Source organism: Eleutherodactylus coqui, chromosome 2 (genome assembly GCF_035609145.1).
Source record: "Eleutherodactylus coqui strain aEleCoq1 chromosome 2, aEleCoq1.hap1, whole genome shotgun sequence".
Classification (NCBI taxonomy): Eukaryota; Metazoa; Chordata; class Amphibia; order Anura; family Eleutherodactylidae; genus Eleutherodactylus; species Eleutherodactylus coqui.
Window position 1 is genome coordinate 205503331 of NC_089838.1, and position 18141 is coordinate 205521471.

An 18141-nucleotide genomic window follows, 5' to 3' on the forward strand; every position below is an offset into this window, starting at 1 on the left:
TGCCACTTAGATGTGATGTGCAAATGTGACTTAACTAATCTTTTGGATATAAGTGCACCTGAAGTTAATAGTTTCAAACACAATTCCCTCTTAAAATAATGGTGTCCCACCTACAATGTGCTGCTGAATACAATGCTGCCCCATATAATGCATCCATGTCTATATTGGTGTCCCATCCCATACTAGCGAGGTTAGGTCTACATCACTTACTTAGTGTGGGGGCAGTCAGACTGTTCAGTTCAAAGGCATGAAAGCCAGAGGAATCATCTGTCTGGCCTTCTATGACTGCTGCTTCATATTTAGAATGATGAGGGGAGCCAGAGGTGGGGCTGCAATTGGACAGTGCTGTGGTGAGATATTGTGTTGGGGCTTTTCTTCAATCTATGTAGTAAGCTAACAGGAGCTGCTATCAGTTTAATAAAGCAGTTATTACAGGAGTTACCTGTCCAGCATACTCATCAGCAATCTGAAATTGTGTCGGGTCATCCGGGTTTGAGCAGACACAGCAAGTCAGAGAGCACCGTTGTTAAAAAAGCAGTTGATGCTGCATGCGCCTAAAGGCCCATTTACATACAATGATTATCGCTCAAAATTTGCTCAAAAGCCGTCTTTTAAGCAATAATTGTTGTGTCTAACTGCACTGACATTGCCCAGTTTTCGTTAAGCCGTCGCTCATCGTTGTCTTTCAGCATGCTGAAAGACAACAATGAGCCTTATCAGGAATTCACATTGGTATACAGCTGATACTATTGTTTCAGTTGTATCCCACTCCCTGAAGACAGGCGGGGTATGAAGAACACGGCGGTCCAGCTGCATTCTTCATACTCCACTTGGAGCGCTCCGCTGTATAACAGCTGGGCGCTCTGAGCAGATAAAAGCTGAATGCAGAAGACAAGCGGGGCCACTCCGCTTGTCTTCTGTATCCTCCGCTTGGAGTGCTCGGCTGTATAACAGCCGGGCACTCCGAGCGGGGAACAGCTGGATGCAGAAGACAAGCGCCCCCCCCCTTGTCTTCTCCATCCCAAGCTCAGAGCGCAAGTTGATTGCTCAATGTTTGAGTGATCACCTTGCGCTGTAAATGGACACAATGATTATCATTCAAAAGTTGCTCAAAAGACATCTTTTGAGCGATAATCGTTTTGTCTAAATGGGCCTTAACTCACCCTGCTAATAGATCGCTGCCAGGCAATCACCTCCTTCAATAAATGCTTTATTAAACTGACAGCAGCTTCTGACACAACCCCCAACTCCAATTCTGGCTGTACCCGGGGCAAATGCCCCATTACTCTTTCCCTCTATTTATGCTCCTGGTGAATGATCAGTTTAGGAGGCATGGGTGAGATAAAGTGACCGATAAGTGAAAAAAGGCATTTTTTATAACAAAATACATTACAAAATTTCTTCTTTTTGCTTGTACTATTGATTTATGCAAAAAACATAAGTGTTACTCATTTAGGATGCTTTCACACAGCCAAGAAAATCACGCGAGATTTGTGTGTTGCGAGACGCACAAATCTCACATGAATATGAACCCCATTCTTTTGAATGGGGTCATATACATGAGCAATCTTTTTCCCCACATGGCTTCGCGGGGACCGACAAAAATATTGTGCACGCAAGTGCGATGCCAGGTTTACCAGTGTGACCATACGATGTATTCACAGAGAGAATGTGATATTGGTACAGTACTACCATGTGTGATTTATTTGTGGAGCTGTCCTTATTTAGTTTGTCTTGCTGTCATTGGGTCTACTAAAGCTAAAGTCCAGATTTCCTTCACATTATATCAACTTCCTGTGTGACTTAAAAAGGAACCCACTAAGCAGAACCACATGTCACTGAAAAAGGACATACTTACTGATAAAAGGCAGGTTAAAATACAAACTCACAGCAACATGCAGAAGGACAACTGAGCACAACCACTTCTAAATCTTAAGCTAGGCTTGAATAAAGACCTGCAGGGCCTCACAGATCAATAAAGTGAATTTATTTATGGAAAAAGCTCAATACAGTGTAATAAAACACAAAAAATATCTATTCCACAAACTACTGCCATTTTTTCTGCTTGGTTGAGGTCCAACTACTGAGGCCACCATTAATTTGTAGAGCGAATTTGAATAATTTTCTTTATATAGCCGCTTTCCCAAAGTGGTACTACCTATGTAGGACATGTGTTCACTTTGTTCTAGATCAGATAGAGATGGCGCATCCTAGAAATCCTAGCAGTATTGTGGGAAAATTCCCTTAATTTTACATTTATATGTTGGTTAATACATTGGTTGATATGGAGTATTTTTTTACTGAAAGCAGAGCAGCAGATGGTTAATGCTCTGCAATGTAATGCACATCTAGGACTCCGAAGCTCAGATAAATATCATATGTGGGCTCCTCGAGGCCTCATTCACACTGTGCTGCCAGGACCTTTGTGCCTTGACCCTATCGAGAGCTGGGGGTGTGAGAGGGGCGTTCCTCCTGTCAAACTCCTAGCTTCCGGTGGCGTCAAGGTACAATAATACTGCCTCACCATCAGACAGAGCACAGACCGTTTACTAGATGGAAGTGACAGTGAGTTCAGAGATTAAGAATGACATCATTGCAATCTGTGTCTACTCAGCTATCTCCACACTCCAGTGATTCAGAGCCATTTTTTCATGGGGACATATTCCCTTTAATGGCTCTTGACAATTCATTTTTTGAACATTAAAAAGGGAATTAGAAAAAGTGGTCTCCGAAGTGAATGGTCTGTAATAAATAAAACATGGAACAAAGTAGATGAGTTGCATAACCTGCATAGTAATTGTCTGTGTCTGCCAAGCTTGTGCAGAAGATTTAATGAACAGTGGCAGGGAAGTTATTTCATCATGCAATCTAATGATGTTCAATATAGTATGCCAGAAAGATTTCTCTTCTAGTTGAGAAGTGCCGAATGTGTGCAATTGATATAATGCAATGGGGAGCAAGAGGAGACCTCTGTTCCCACTGTCATCAGAACCTGTCATGAAATGCACCGCCAGCCATGTACTATACTTACATGCTGTAGGTGGCTGGCATACTTAATATGGCTGCATACAAACTAATTTTGGTCATAAAGAGATAATGATAAACTCAAATTATGTGTCACATTGCTGTCACTACCTGAAATAGTACTTGGTATATTTTGGAATAGGGTGAGGTTACCGGTGAATGGCCATTTAAGACATTTGCTGAGTTCCAATTTAAATTGTTCTGTTTGTTTTTGCTACAAAAACAAATTAAGTACTACAATGGGACCCTGAAATATCACATGAGGAGGAATTCCACGTTCTTGCCATAAAACATTATATGCACAAAACAGAAAACACATAAAAAAAGATCCAAAACACCAGTGAATGACTGGTCTAGTGAGACAATATACAGTTGTTGAAGCAGTAAATGAGCAGGTCTATTTTGGTTACAAATATGAATGCAAGAAACTAAATAAACCTAGGTCCCTGTCTACAGAGAAAATCTGGGCTAGACACACCATACCCGGTATTATTGTATCTTGTCACCACAGGAAGCTAGCGGTTTGACAGGGCTTGCATGGAGGAACGCCCCTGTCACACCCCTAGCTCCCAATTGGGTGACTTGTGTAAGGTCCTAGCAGCAGTGTGTGTATAGCTTGTTGCCGGGGCTGGACGGTTAGGGTTAGGGGTTTGTGTTCATGTTAGACTTACATTATTAGTTGTAAATACTTCCATGTTACAGGGGTTACATGGAAGTATTTACAGTGAATAATCTAAGCTTAACATGAACACCAACCCCTAACCCTAACCGTCCAGCCCCGGCAACAAGCTATACACACACTGCTGCTAGCAATTTCCCCGGAGCAGCCGTCCCTCTTGCATGTCCCCTGTAGCGGCCACCTCCGCGCTGCAGCAATACTCCTGCACGGAGCCAGTGCATCAGCTGCCTAACTGCTCCGGATGTGCTTGCTGCACTACCACTGTCTCCCCTGCCGCAGCCGCTCTGAGGCTTGCCGCTGCTGTTGGAGGTTTAGGGATGGCTGTGCCTCTCCTGACGCCGCTGCCTCAGCATGTTGCCACCGGTTGCAGGCTTACTGCTGTCCTCCCCTGCTGGCTCAGCCTCTGCACCCTCCGGATCTCCTTGCGCGGCCAGCGCTCTTACTGCTGCCGCTGACTGTAGATCTCCTGCCGACGCTTCGAGGTTTGTCGCTCTCCTCCCTGCCACCACCCTCAGGTTTGCTGCTCTCCTCCTTGCCACCGCTCCCAGGTTTGCCGCTGTCGTCCTCTGCAACCTTCGTGTCCTTCCAGGACCTGCACACCAGCCAGCTGAGCAGCCAATCAGCTACAGGGGGTGTAATCAGCCTTTTCGTTCAGCGTTGTCTTTCAGTCCGCTTAAAATCCATCGCTTGACAGTTCACTTTTTGTTTGGTTTAAATGACATTCGTTCAGCGATTTGAGGGGAGTGTTTAATCGTTTGGCGGGATGTACCTTCAGCCGGCTAAAGGCAGAGCGATTGGCTGTTGGGAGGACAAAGCATTGATTTTAACACGCCCACCTAGTGCTCAACCATTGGCCGTGCCATTGTGACGTATCCTGCAAGCAGCAACCAAGACCATTGAAAGGTCTCGGATTCATGGATTATTTTTATTTTTGACACAGATGACCTAGAGATTACTTACATTCCAATGACAAAAATACTATTGTTTGTACCACCTAGTTTTTTTCATATAACTCTTTCGCAATTCCCTAACATAGATCGCCTATGATAGGCGTCTTTTTTTTTACTTTTATATTAAAGACATCTAGTTTCTGTCAATGCTAAACAGCTAGGTTTTTTTTAAAGACAAGATAAGCGCACCCCTGATTTTCATGAGCCGATACAAAGAAGCTCTTTTCTTCCCTTCACTAAATGCACTCGCCTTTCAAACAAACTATTGCTCAATTACCGTTTAATTATCGTTTAAAGCAAACACTACACAACTAAAATGCCGGCCCCTACGTCCATTTTCGAATGATTTTCCTTAGCTTAAAATGTCCGTCTTAAAAAGCAAAACCATCGCTCACTTTTGATCGTTATAACGAATTTTTGACTACTCATTGTGTTTAAATGCCCCTTAATATATTACTTTTTGGGGCCTAAGTACAAACACTCACATTATTTTCCAATTGAGGTAAGCCTTTTGCATCATTTTTTCATTTATTGTCATGTTACAAAACCAACCAATCACATGACTGTACACTAGGTGGATGTCCTACATCCGGTATTATCAGTATTTTTATTGGATTGCTTAAGAGTGGCTTATTCCTTAACAAGAATAAAATAGTCATTCAATGGAGCCATAACAATGACAATTAATTACTACAACTTGAACTTAGTTACGACACACTATATGTTCCTAATGTTTGATTTGTGCTTGTAAACGGACTTTCTTATTAAGGGGGTTGTCCGAGATTGTGATGATTTCTGAGTGGCCATGAAAGAGCTGCTTTAGACAAAACATATCTTGGACAGCCCCTTTAATTCTGCCATTGTGTTACCTGCCTCTACCCAACCTATTACACTTAGATCCTACTCAGTGTCATAAAAGGAGCTTTTCAGCCTTTTATTTGAATAAAAATGTCACCTTGCACCAATAGTTCTGCCAGTAAAAGTTACATGTCTCTGGTTCCTATTTATTGTAAGTTACTCTTGGTTCTTACAGTATGCAGCCAAGTGTATTGGAGAGCGTATGCACGGTACTGCATTGATAAGCATTGGATTTGCAGTGACAGCGCCATACTTCAGTGGTGGGCACCGCAGGAACCAGGAGACAGGTGAGTATAAAATATACAGCTCCCGGATCCTTTTAAACAAGTGTTTTAAATGCCTTTTGGATGTATGGAACATGTTTCAATTGACATATGTAGCTATAAGGTCCTCCTAAGGTCTTATATGTTTCATCAGGCCTGTACTTGGGGTGTAGGCTTGCTCCTGCAGCAATAGCAAATATTTTCTTAAGTGCTACAGATTTACCTGTGAAGACTGTGATAGTAAACTTTGTTACTAAAAAGCAAAGAATGAGCCAGCAGCAGGTGTTTTACCAGGTGGAAGGTGGCATGGGAGGTGAACCCTTGTTTGCTGTATGCTGGCAGTGATTAACGTGTTATCAGAGAATAGGGCAGCACATGATGTCACTTTATAGCAGTCATTAGAAACAAACAGATCTTGCCTTGTTACATTGCAGTTTAGGATTGCGAACACGTTCTTATGACTAGTTAAGGCTGAATTCTATCTAATCAGCCATGTGGCAGCAGCTCAATGCATAAAATCATACAGGAATGGTGGTTCAGATATTGTTCAGACCAAATACTAGAATGTGGAAAAAATGTGCGTGACTTTGTCTGTGGAATGATAGCTGGTGCCAGATGGGATGGTTTGTGTATCTGTTGATATCCTAGGATTCCTATGCATAATGTTCTCTAGAGTCTGCAGAGAATTGGACATAAAACTAAAAATATCCAGTGATCACCAGTCCTCTAAGTGAAGACAATAATGATGAGAGGGAGGATAGGAGAATGGCCAGACTCATAAAACGAGGGATCAGTTTTGAGGCGAGCTTCCTGACCCACGTGACAAGTAATTCCAATGACTTGGCTGAAATCTGAGTGTACTTGTTTATTTTTATCTGGGTAAAAAGGTGCCAGGTTTTTTAGCGCCTTGCACCATCTTTTCAGTGCAAAATATTTGTCTAACATATGCCAGTCATGGGGTTATAGGGAAAGGGGGCTTTATCAGGGGGCTTTATACAACATGCTGATGAGTTTGGCACAGTTTCCACCTGCCTAATCCAGTTTTATCCTGTCTAACTGCACAACACTATTAATAAACCCGGTCCAAATATATCAGAATGTATCCAGCACCTAGCAGAATTCAGGTGACAAAGTATTCAAACTGCTAATGATGTCTTATCCAATTCTAGAAGTGGCACTTAAAGCGACCCTCCGTTTTCAGGACAAAATTCTTTAACAGGACCAGAGGGGGAGAGAAGTATATTACCTGCAACTGTTCTTCTCTGCTGTCCCTCTGATCTACCTGTTCTGAGTCCTTTTTGTCCATTCAGGATGGCCAATGCAATTGTCAGATTACCTAATTGTCATGGTAATGGGGTCGAATGTCATCAAACTGTTATACACAGTGCCAGGGGTAGACCACAGGTTGACTTTATTCCCAGCTCACCGGATCATGCGCTTGTGCAGGACGGAGCCTAAATCACACCCAAACACAGTCTCATACACCCTAAAACACTTCACTGCCACCACTGACCGTTTATTGATAGGTAGGTCAGCCACTTCAACTCTGCTTACTGACTGGATTACAAACCTTTCTGGTTTTTAGTAGCCCAAACACAGTTACTACAGTTTAGTGTCTATGGATTGTTTGAGAGCCACACGGACCGGCTAATAAAGCTTAAGGCTTCATTTTAATGCTTATATCTAAACTATACAAAAGGGATGTACAGAGGGGTAAGGAACATACAGTATACACACAAAAACAGTTAGGAAAATAAAAAGGAATAAATTAATAGAAGTCTGTTTGAATAGTTCTGGTTGCGATGAGCAAGTGGAAATATGGACAGTCCTGTATCAGATACATCTCCCTGATTTGACCGTTTAGTGACGGTAACCCCCAAAGTTTAAAAGTTCTTCAAGCTGCACCTCTGACTTCCTCCCCATGACATCAGGAGAGGCCGCCTAAGTAGATGCACAAATTTTCCAGATGAACTCGCAATTTAATATTTTGGCCATATTTCCCTAGGAAGAGCTCTAGGAGAGAAACTATGGCCTCCATATTTCATAGCATGAATTTTCCAACAAATACCAAACATCATATGTGAAAGATATCTAGTCCAGGGGTTGGGTCATTCGGCGTGTTCTAGAGGTCACTCAACAGTGCGAATGGATGCATTGTGTTTGTGGTCGAATCCTAGTTCTGAAAATATAAGTTATTCATTTCTCTTTTGATTGATAGCAGTATTACATCCAGGAATATGTAGTCTTGGTTTGCAGATTGTGCAAACAAGATGTAAACAATGGTGAGGATGTTGCTGACTGGTCATTTTGTAATGGAGATATAAAGAGCTAGTTGTCACATCCTTAAAGTTACAAAGACAAAGGATAGGGGTCAGAAAACTCAAGTGTGACAGGAAGTCTAATGAATATTAATTGAGCCTTGCTTGTGGCAGGATGTACAGCTACACCTACACTTAACTCATTCAATTTTTCCATACATGAGAATAGATGATACCAGAAAACAGTAGCTGACATGGAAAAATGGGTAAATCTCCTAGTGTCAGACTTCACAACACTAAGCGCATTGTTAGTGTTAAGCCCCAAAATGGTTATCGCTCAAAATTCGCTCAAATGATGAGCGATAATTGTTGCGTGTAAATGCTACCATTGTTTACTTTTCGGACGAACTATGATTTTTAGTTAAGCTTAAAATCCATTGTTTGGCTGGAGAGCTGATAGCAGGGACCACCCGCTGTATTTCTCCACGGGAGTGCTGATAACATTGTATTCAGCTTCAGTTCTGCGGCAGAACAAAAAAGCTGTATGTGGAGAACAAACCACCTTCTGTTCTCTGCATACAGTGCATGGAGGCTCATTTACATGCAAATGAAGCTAATAAGCTACTAATGGGCATTAGTGCCCATTAGCAGCTTATGCAAAATGATTGCTCAAACTGTCTATCAGCCTATCTTTTGAACACATTTTGAGCGATCATCTTTGCTTGTAAATGGGGCTTTAGACTATCAGTGCACTATACCAGCTGTATGATTGGTCAAAGCTGCTCATGTCATCAGTGATGATGAGTCAAAGAGCAGTACACAATGTGCATTAGCTAGCTAAAAAATTTGTCCTGAATCTGGAGGGTCACTTTAAATAGAACCTCTCAGCAGTGTTTTTGTGACTAAACCCACGGCACAATACTGTAGTATTGTAAAAAGCATTGCACACATGTCTTTATTAATATCACTTATTTCTCAGTGTGCCCAAAAAGTACTTTTATGGCAGCGTATATTATATGCTAATTGCATATCTGGAATCACCACTGTGAAGCTGAAGCCTTCCCTAGTCATGGAATCACAGCCCTTCTCATCCCTGTCCTCCTTGATTGACATTCTTCTGGGCATTTGACATCAGCATTAGCAGCGCTCAATCCCATGCATGCTCTGTTCATCTCCTGGCATCTTGTACATGCCAGATACTGCAAGGCCTTGCAAGTGGGTCTTTTGTGGCTCCATTGCATCAGAGGACTTGTCAGAACGGAGCATGTGCAGGATTTCAATGTTGCGAGTGCTGAAGTGAAATGCCCAGGGGGGTGTCAATCAAGAAGAATCGGGCATCGTAAGAGCTGTGACTTGGGCATTGTAAGAGCTATGACTCAAGAAGGCTTCAGAACTGCCCTGTTAACTCCAGGTGCGCAATTATTATATAGTGTGTTACTATAAAAGGACTTTTAAGAGAAATAGGCGATTTTAGCAAGAGAATATATCAAATGCTCTTTACATGCGCTTCAGTTTCATGCTGTGGGATTACTCACAAAAAACTTGTTCCCTCTAATATATAATGGCCATTTTAAGTGGCCTTTTGAAAACCAGGTTTCCTTGTCCTTTATGTAAAGCATAAATGCCTTTTTCTTGAGCCTGTGGGTGCCGATTCTTTGTCGTTCTCAACAATCACTCTTCTTTTCTTCAGTGGACAGTTCGCCATTGTTAAAAAATGCAAAGAGAAAAAGACCGGGACAGATTATGCTGCCAAATTTATCAAGAAGAGACAAAGTCGTGCCAGTCGTAGAGGAGTGACACGAGAGGAGATAGAACGTGAGGTGAACATCCTACGGGATATTCAGCATCCTAACATCATCACCCTGCAGGATGTGTATGAGAACAAGACTGATGTGGTCCTCATCCTGGAACTGTGAGTCCCTAACGCTAGCCATTAAAATCTTTTCGCTACATTGAAAATGTGATTGATTTACTAAATAGTCTTATAGACAGTAGAGATGAGCGAGCATACTCGTCCGAGCTTGATACTCGTTCGAGTATTAGCGTGTTCGAGATGCTCGTTACTCGTGACGAGTACCACGCGATGTTCGAGTTACTTTCATTTTCTTCCCTGAGAAATTTGCGCACTTTTCTGACCAATAGAAAGACAGGGAAGGCATTACAACTTCCCCCTGCAACGTTCAAGCCCTATACCACCCCCCTGCAGTGAGTGGCTGGCGAGATTAGGTGTCACCCGAGTATTAAAATCTGCCCGCCCGCGGCTCGCCACAGATGCATTATGACATAGTTCAGGGAAAGTGCTGTTGATGCCGGAGCTGCTATAGGGAGAGCGTTAGGAGTGATTTTAGGCTTCAAGAACCCCAACGGTCCTTCTTAGGCCATAGAAATCGCAGATTGCACATAGGTGCGATCTGCGATTCCTGTTCTCTTCTCTATATGCGCTCAATGGGGCCGGCGGCAGCAGCGCCAACCCCATTGAGAACATATAGAAGACAAATCCTTCTTCTCTGCCACAGCTGTAACAGCTGTGGCAGAGAAGAACGATGTTTGCCCATTGAATTCAATGGAGCCGGCAATACAGCAGGTTCCACTGAAAGCAATGGGCTGCCGGCGATCGCGGGATGAATTGTCGGGAAGGGCTTAAATATATAAGCCCTTCCCTGCAATTCATCCAGAAATGTGTTACAATAAAAATATATACCGTATATACCGGCGTATAAGGCGATGGGGCGTATAAGACGACCCCCCAACTGTCACCTTATACGCCGGGAATACAGCGGAGCAAAGAATAAAAATCATTACTCACCTCCCCCGGCGTTCTGCGGCGCTGCTGCAGGATGTCGCTCCCTCCTGGTCCCTGGCAGAGCATTGCTTTCTGGACGCAGGGCTTGAAATCCCCACCTCCAGAAAGCTACTGTGATTAGCTAACACACGCCGTCAGCCAATCACAGCCATTCAATGACATCATTGTCATTGGCTGTGATTGGCTGAAGGCACGTGTGTTTTCTAGAGGCGGGGATTTCAAGCCCTGCATCCAGAAAGCAATGCTCTGCCGGGGACCAGGAGGGAGCGACATCCTGCAGCAGCGCCGCAGAATGCCGGGGGAGGTGAGTAATGATTTTTATTCTTTGCTCCGCTGTATTCTCGGCGTATAAGGTCACAGTTGGGGGGTCGTCTTATACGCCCCATCGCCTTATACGCCGGTATATATGGTATATATTTTTATTTTTACACATTTCTGGATGAATTGCAGGGAAGGGCTTATATATTTAAGCCCTTCCCGACAATTCGTCCCGCGCACGCCGGCAGCCCATTGCTTTCAGTGGAACCTGCTGTATTGCCGGCTCCATTGAATTCAATGGGCTAACATCGTTCTTCTCTGCCACAGCTGTTACAGCTATGGCAGAGGAGAGCGATCTTTATGCTGACAGTGCGGGGGGGGGGGGGGGGGTGGCACTCTTGCCGCTATTGTGGCTTAATAGTGGGACCTGGGAACTTGAGATGCAGCTCAACATGTAGCCCCTCGCCTGCCCTATCCGATGCTGTGTCGTTCCCATCACTTTCTTGAATTGCCCAGATTTTCACAAATGAAAACCTTAGCGAGCATCGGCGATATACAAAAATGCTCAAGTCGCCCATTGACTTCAATGGGGTTCGTTACTCGAAACGAACCCTCGAGCATCGCGAAAAGTTCGTCCCGAGTAACGAGCACCCGAGCATTTTGGTGCTCGCTCATCTCTAATAGTCAGTAAATATAATTGGGCTGGTAATGGGTCAGTTTCATAAAGGATTAATGATGTTTAGTTATAAAATAATTGAAGTCATTAAGTTTTGTAATATGATAAGAATTCTAGGAAAACAAAACTTGACAACATAAGGAATATTAATGTTCAAATGACGGAAGCATCAAATGTAGACACAGGAAAATCTGGACAACTCATATTCCAGGAGGAAATGAAACATCTCTTCCTTCCTACAACTTCCTTCTCATCCTAATATGTGAACTCTTCTACTTAGTAACATTCAGAAAGGGGTCTGTTGACCGGTGGAGGAGGTGCCTGTTGAACTTTTACCATTATTTTTGGTGTATAACTACTGTAAACTGCTAAATCTGATCAATTAGCAAATATATTATGTAGCAGTGAGGCTTCTCTCAATATCCAGTTATTGCAATTGGTAATGGAGGGCTGTGGTCTCAACATTTACTTAAAAGGATTTCTCCATTTTTAAGCAACTTGATAAGAACTCAGTAGTAAAAGAAACATTATTTTTATAACATAAACCAAACTTCCAAATAAGCCTTTCATTCATCCCACATTCTTGTCGTTAGTGAGAAGAAGTAAAAAGCAGACGAGGAACTACTGGAAGCTAAGCACACAAAAATACAATTCCCATGAGCACACCACTTCTAATACACTCCCTTGCACTTCCTGTATATATTCCACTGAGTGTTCACATCAATAACTTATATACGCGGCTTTCACTAAGTGTACTCAGATGTGATACCGTCATGTAAAAGTGTAAAAGTGATTTTATTATCTGTATTTTAGTACATAATGGAAATTTTAAAATATAAATAACCAGAACACCCCCTTTAGGCCTCCTGCACACGGGCGGATTTGCATTGCAAAATCCAGAGCCAGATTCCGCCTCCAGATTCTGCAGCAAATCCAGCCCATAGCATGCAATGAGAATACACAATTTCTTGCCCACGAGCGGAAAACGATTGCGATTTTCCCCTTGCAGGGGAGAAATCGCAGCATGCTGCGATTTTGTGCGGGCTACGCGTGGCTGGCTCCTTTATTGAAGTCAATAGAAGCTGTCCATCCCTCGGCCATTTTGCAATCATCATTGCAGAATGGTCGCGAGAACCATGTCATCGCCATAGTGACGGCGCGGCGTCCTCTGTACTGCGCATGTGTCTGCACTCCGGTCAGCACATTCGCAGCAGAGGAGAAGACAAGCGGACAGGTGTGGTGGGGTCACCGGTTGGGCAGTGGTTCGAACTCTGCTGCGGGAATTCCGCATCCAGGGTCCGACCCGCCCGTGTGCAGGTGGCCTTAATGCGTTCAAAGCACACATAAGACTAAGTATAATACACATAAATAATAGCAAGAATCTAAGTATTATTTCTGAGGATGACACCTCACATATTGACTGGTGTGATCGCACTTCAGAGCATCTGAAAACATTTTATTTACAAATCATTCCCATCCATCCACACCCAGGTCTGCAAGGCATCTAATGTCCACTTGTACATTCTGAAGTTTGCCTGGTGACTTAGCTTTATTATTTAAAGGGAACCTGTCACCAGGTACATGCAGCCTGAACCACGAGCAGCGTGAACTCGGGACAGATACGCACAGTTGCTGCCTTGTGTTATTCCCGAAACGCTGCCGCACTTCACAATAAACACACTTTGAAGTTTGCCTTGACTCAAGAATGCCGCTCTTGAGTCAAAAAGGCAGGCTGCACCAGGCTCTTTGTGCCCGCAGCGTATATAGACTGACAGCTCCTCTCCCTGCTCGTGTATAGAGAACTGTCAGCATGCTGCAGGCGGGGATAGCCTCTGTCACTCCAGAGCCAAGTTCTTCAGTCAAACAGGCAAACTTCAAAGTGTGTATTCTGGATTGCAGCAGTGTTTCAGAATAATATTTACATGGGTGCCCTGTACACATCTGTCCCAAGTTCATGCCGCCCGTTGTTCAAGCAGCATGAACCCAATGACAAGTTCCCTTTTAAATACTATTTTCTACAATATCTTATGCATGTAAGGGGCTGTAAAGTAATGGATGAGCACATTGTTTCTGTAGTTTAGATGAGCCAGTCACCTAGGTTCCTGTGTAAAGTGTGGCTGATATTAACAGACGCTCTATATGTAGTCTGCGGTTCCCCAGACAGATATTGCATGTTCTTTACTTCCTCTCCACATGACGTGTTCGTTTCTTTAAAGAGGATCTGTCAGCTCTCCTGACACTTCTTTTTTAGTAAATACTTACAACAAAGCTATTCCCCATAATATACTGTAGCAATCCCTCCTAGAATATTATAAATAAATTGACATCTGGGTGTTACCATTTGGTGTTGTGTCCCTACACATTTTGACAATGTCCAATCAGTGCTGAGTATATATGATTGTGTAGGGTCACAGGTCTATGTCAAGAGGAATGGTAACACCTAGTTGTCAATCTATTCATAAATGTCTGGGAGGAATAACAGAGGAATGGCACAAAACAAAGTTCTAAAAAATATGCTCCAGAATTGTTTCATGGGAGATACAAGTATTTACGACAAGAGTGAAGTCTGGAGTGAGGACACATCCTGTTTAAACAAATTGACCCTCCAAAAAAACATATTATGGGCCTCATCCAAAAATCCTATATTATGGGCCTCATTAGGCCAGGTTTACACTTATTTTCTTTCTACGTAACAGATCCTAGTGGATATCAATGTATCAACTGTTTTTTAATCAGATAACAGATAGTAGAAGACAAGATTCAATACATGTATTTAGTGAGTACAATAGGTAGTTCGGCTGCATGGTGCCAAGTGAAGTTTAGTGTCAGGAGAGTTAGCGCACCTCGCTAGTATGGTAACTAAAGGTTTTTGGCAACAGAAAGAAAGGGAAAGTTTAAAAGAGAAGAGAAACACCCTGTTCTTATCCAATTCATTCTGGCATCTCTAGTTTTTGTATACTATATGTACAAAAGAGGCTATGTTCTTGACTAGGGGCTAATTCACACGAGCGTAGTTGGAGTCTGTGTGCTGTCCAAGTGTACAACTGAGTAGACTCTGACAGCACACGGAACCATACTAGTTAATATGCCAATTCACACATTAATGTTTTTACATGGGCATGTGGATTGCGTGGAAAAAACTACAGTATGCACTATTCTGATACAATCTGTGGGCAAGACTGTCCCATTCAAGTTAATGAGGATGCAGAAAAAAAACCCAGGCAGCGTACAGATAACATACTAAAGTGCACTCGGATGAATAAAAGTCAGTTTTTTTTGCGGACATAACACAGACACATTTTAGACGCTGTTCTGAATTTGGTCTAAGAGTTTACAGGTATTTCTTCTTGATGGTCTGTTATCTTTCCAGAGGGTGGAAACAGTCTTTTTGACCAAATATAAATAAACATAAGTGATAGAACTATGTAAATTAACTTACAGTGGTGCTTGAAAGTTTGTGAACCCTTCAGAATTTTCCATATTTCTGCTTCTATTTGACCTAAAACTACATTAGATGTTCACACAAGTCCTAAAAGTCTAAAAAGATAATCAAAAGGAACAATGAGGTCAAGATTTTTTGATGTGGTAATTTATTTATTAAGGAAAATGATTCAATATCACATGTCTAGCAAATGTATGTGAACCTTCGATTTCAGTATCTGTTGTGACCCCGGTGTTCAGCAATAACTACATCTAAAAGATTCCTGTAAATCCTGATTAGTCCTGCATATGTTTTTGGGTTTCCTAACATGAACTGCTCGCTTCAGGTCCTTTCACAATATTTCTATAGGTCAGGACTTTTAAATTGGTCATTCCAAAACTTTAACTTTATTCTTCTTTAACCATACTTTTGTTAAACAACTTGTGTGTTTGGGGTTGTTGTCCTGCTGCATGACCCATGTTCTCTGGAGATTCAGCTCACCGACAGATGTCCTGACATTTTCCCTTAGAATTGGTTGGTATAACCCAGAATTCATTGTTCCATCAATGATGACAAGCTGTCCTGGCCCAAAACAGGCCGAAACCAGAATACAACAACCACTGTGTTTCACGGATTGTATGAGATTTTTATGCTGTAACGCAGTGTTTCTCCTTTTCCAAATATAACACTGTTCCAGTAACCTTCTATCTTGTCGATCTGATCTTTAGCGAACTACAGATTGGCAGCAATGTTCTTTTTGGAGAGCAGTAACTTTCTCGTTGCAATCCTGCCATGCACACCATTGTTATTCAGTGTCCTCCTGATGGTGAACTCATGGTGTGCCGAGAAATAGAGCATACTACGCTCTATTTCCCGAGCGTATCTACACGCAGTGTCTACACGCTCATGTGAATTGATCATTGAAAGTTCGTTTACTTTCATTGACTCCATTCACCGCGTGTCACTTGGCTGTACATTGCGTACGTAATGCGTGATTAAAACACACCCATGGACATGAGCCCTATTCACATACGAGTACTTTTGCCACTTACAGACATGTGAGATGGGATCATTTTCCTCAATAAATGTAAAAGTCTAATACTTTTGACTCTTTTAGTTGATTTGGTTCTCTTTATCTACTTTTTAGCCTTGTGTGAAAATCTGATAAAGTTTTAGGTCATATGTAAGCAGAATTATAACAAAATTCTGAACTGTTAACAGAATTTTAAGCGTCGCTGTATGTTGTACTTACAACAGGATATGTTACATATCAAACTGCATTAATCTATATCCGTATGTGGCATATTTTACTATTGACTTGTACAAGTAGTACTAGGATTGTAGTTTCTAACTCATGCCATTCTAGAAACATTTAACACCTGTTACCACTCTTGAAATGCCTGTTTTAGTCAATAATTCTTTAGTAATACTTCTCTTCTGCATGAAATAACAATTCTGGAGCATCTTCACTCACCATTTCACGGTTTGCAGTTGCTCTGTTATTCCTCCTGAATATTTATGAATTAGTAGACAACTGGGTGTTACCATTCATTTTGTGAAAGTGCTGCATCCCTACAGTCTGGTACTGTCAACACTAATTGGACATTGTCACACTGTTTTAAGTTCCTCCCCTCCCCTTCCCTAAATGTTAACACCCAGTTGTCAATTTATTCATAACTTTTTAGGAAGAATAAAAGAATAATAAAGGAACAACACAACATAGAGTACTAAGAAAACATGCTCTGAAATTGGTAGAATAATGTGAAGAATAATGCATACCAAAACACAAACATGGGAAGTGGTGACAGCTTCCTTTTAAGAAAACTACTTTACTAAAAGAAAAATGCAATCATGGAAAAGCTACATTAAAAAAATGCATGTTTTTTTTTATGTTTACATTTTTCTATGCTTTCAGTGAGGGGAAGTAGAGATGCAGCTTTAATGCATCACTGTCACCGCCGAGTGTGAATTTGTCTTTGTTACCTTCTTCTGTGACAAGGAGAGCTTGCACACTGAATTATAATACAAACCGGAGTGTATACCGGTACTTATATTCATGCTCTTCTGTTTCTTGCACTGGTCTGTGGACATCATCAAAATAATTTTGTCTTCTTTGTGGATTAGTGTTTCAGGAGGAGAACTCTTTGATTTCCTGGCTCAGAAAGAATCATTGAGTGAAGAAGAGGCTACCAGGTTTATCAAACAAATATTAGAAGGCGTGAATTACCTGCACACCCGTAAGATTGCACACTTTGACCTAAAGGTAAAAACATCTACTGACTATTATATTTTCTGAAGTTACTTTTGAACTTCACCATTTCAGTAAGATCATTTAGTTCTTGTTTGCACAGGGCAGTTATTGGATACATTTTTTTGCGCTAAGACCGCATGCACACGGGCAGGCCAGATTCTGCATGTGGAATCCCGCAGCGGAATCCGGCCTTGGAAGCCTTGGTGTTTTTGTTTCCAGCTCTGTTAGGATTCTTTGCACCAAAGTGCACAACATGAGCAATGTTAGCAAATTGTCTATTAATTGTAAATCTTGTCTAATTATGTTCTTTTTCAGCCAGAAAATATTATGCTGTTGGATAAAACAATTGCTGTGCCCCACATAAAGCTAATTGACTTCGGATTGGCACATAAAATTGAAGACGGGGTGGAGTTCAAGAATATTTTTGGCACACCAGAATTTGTAGGTATGTAGGGTTGAGTATAATATTTTTTGTCTATTCCGGTTGCATTTAAAGGGGTTGTCCCGCGGCAGCAAGTGGGTTTATACACTTCTGTATGGCCATAATAATGCACTTTGTAATGTACATTGTGCATTAATTATGAGCCATACAGAAGTTATAAAAAGTTTTTCACTTACCTGCTCCGCTGCTGGCGTCCTCGTCTCCATGGAGCCCGCCTAATTTTCGCCGTCTAAAATGGTCGAATGGCCAAATTAGACG

General features: G+C 42.0%; 1 protein-coding gene across 2 annotated transcripts in view; it reads left to right on the forward strand.

The window, feature by feature from the left end:
- Window positions 1-18141, forward strand: part of DAPK2 (death associated protein kinase 2) — a 91685-nt gene that overhangs the window by 28811 nt on the left and 44733 nt on the right. For both annotated transcript variants that reach the window (XM_066592285.1, XM_066592286.1), the window contains exons 3-5: window positions 9723-9944; window positions 17315-17453; window positions 17757-17886. In XM_066592285.1, coding sequence (XP_066448382.1) covers window positions 9723-9944; window positions 17315-17453; window positions 17757-17886 — 491 coding nt within the window. The remainder of the gene's footprint in view (window positions 1-9722; window positions 9945-17314; window positions 17454-17756; window positions 17887-18141) is intronic.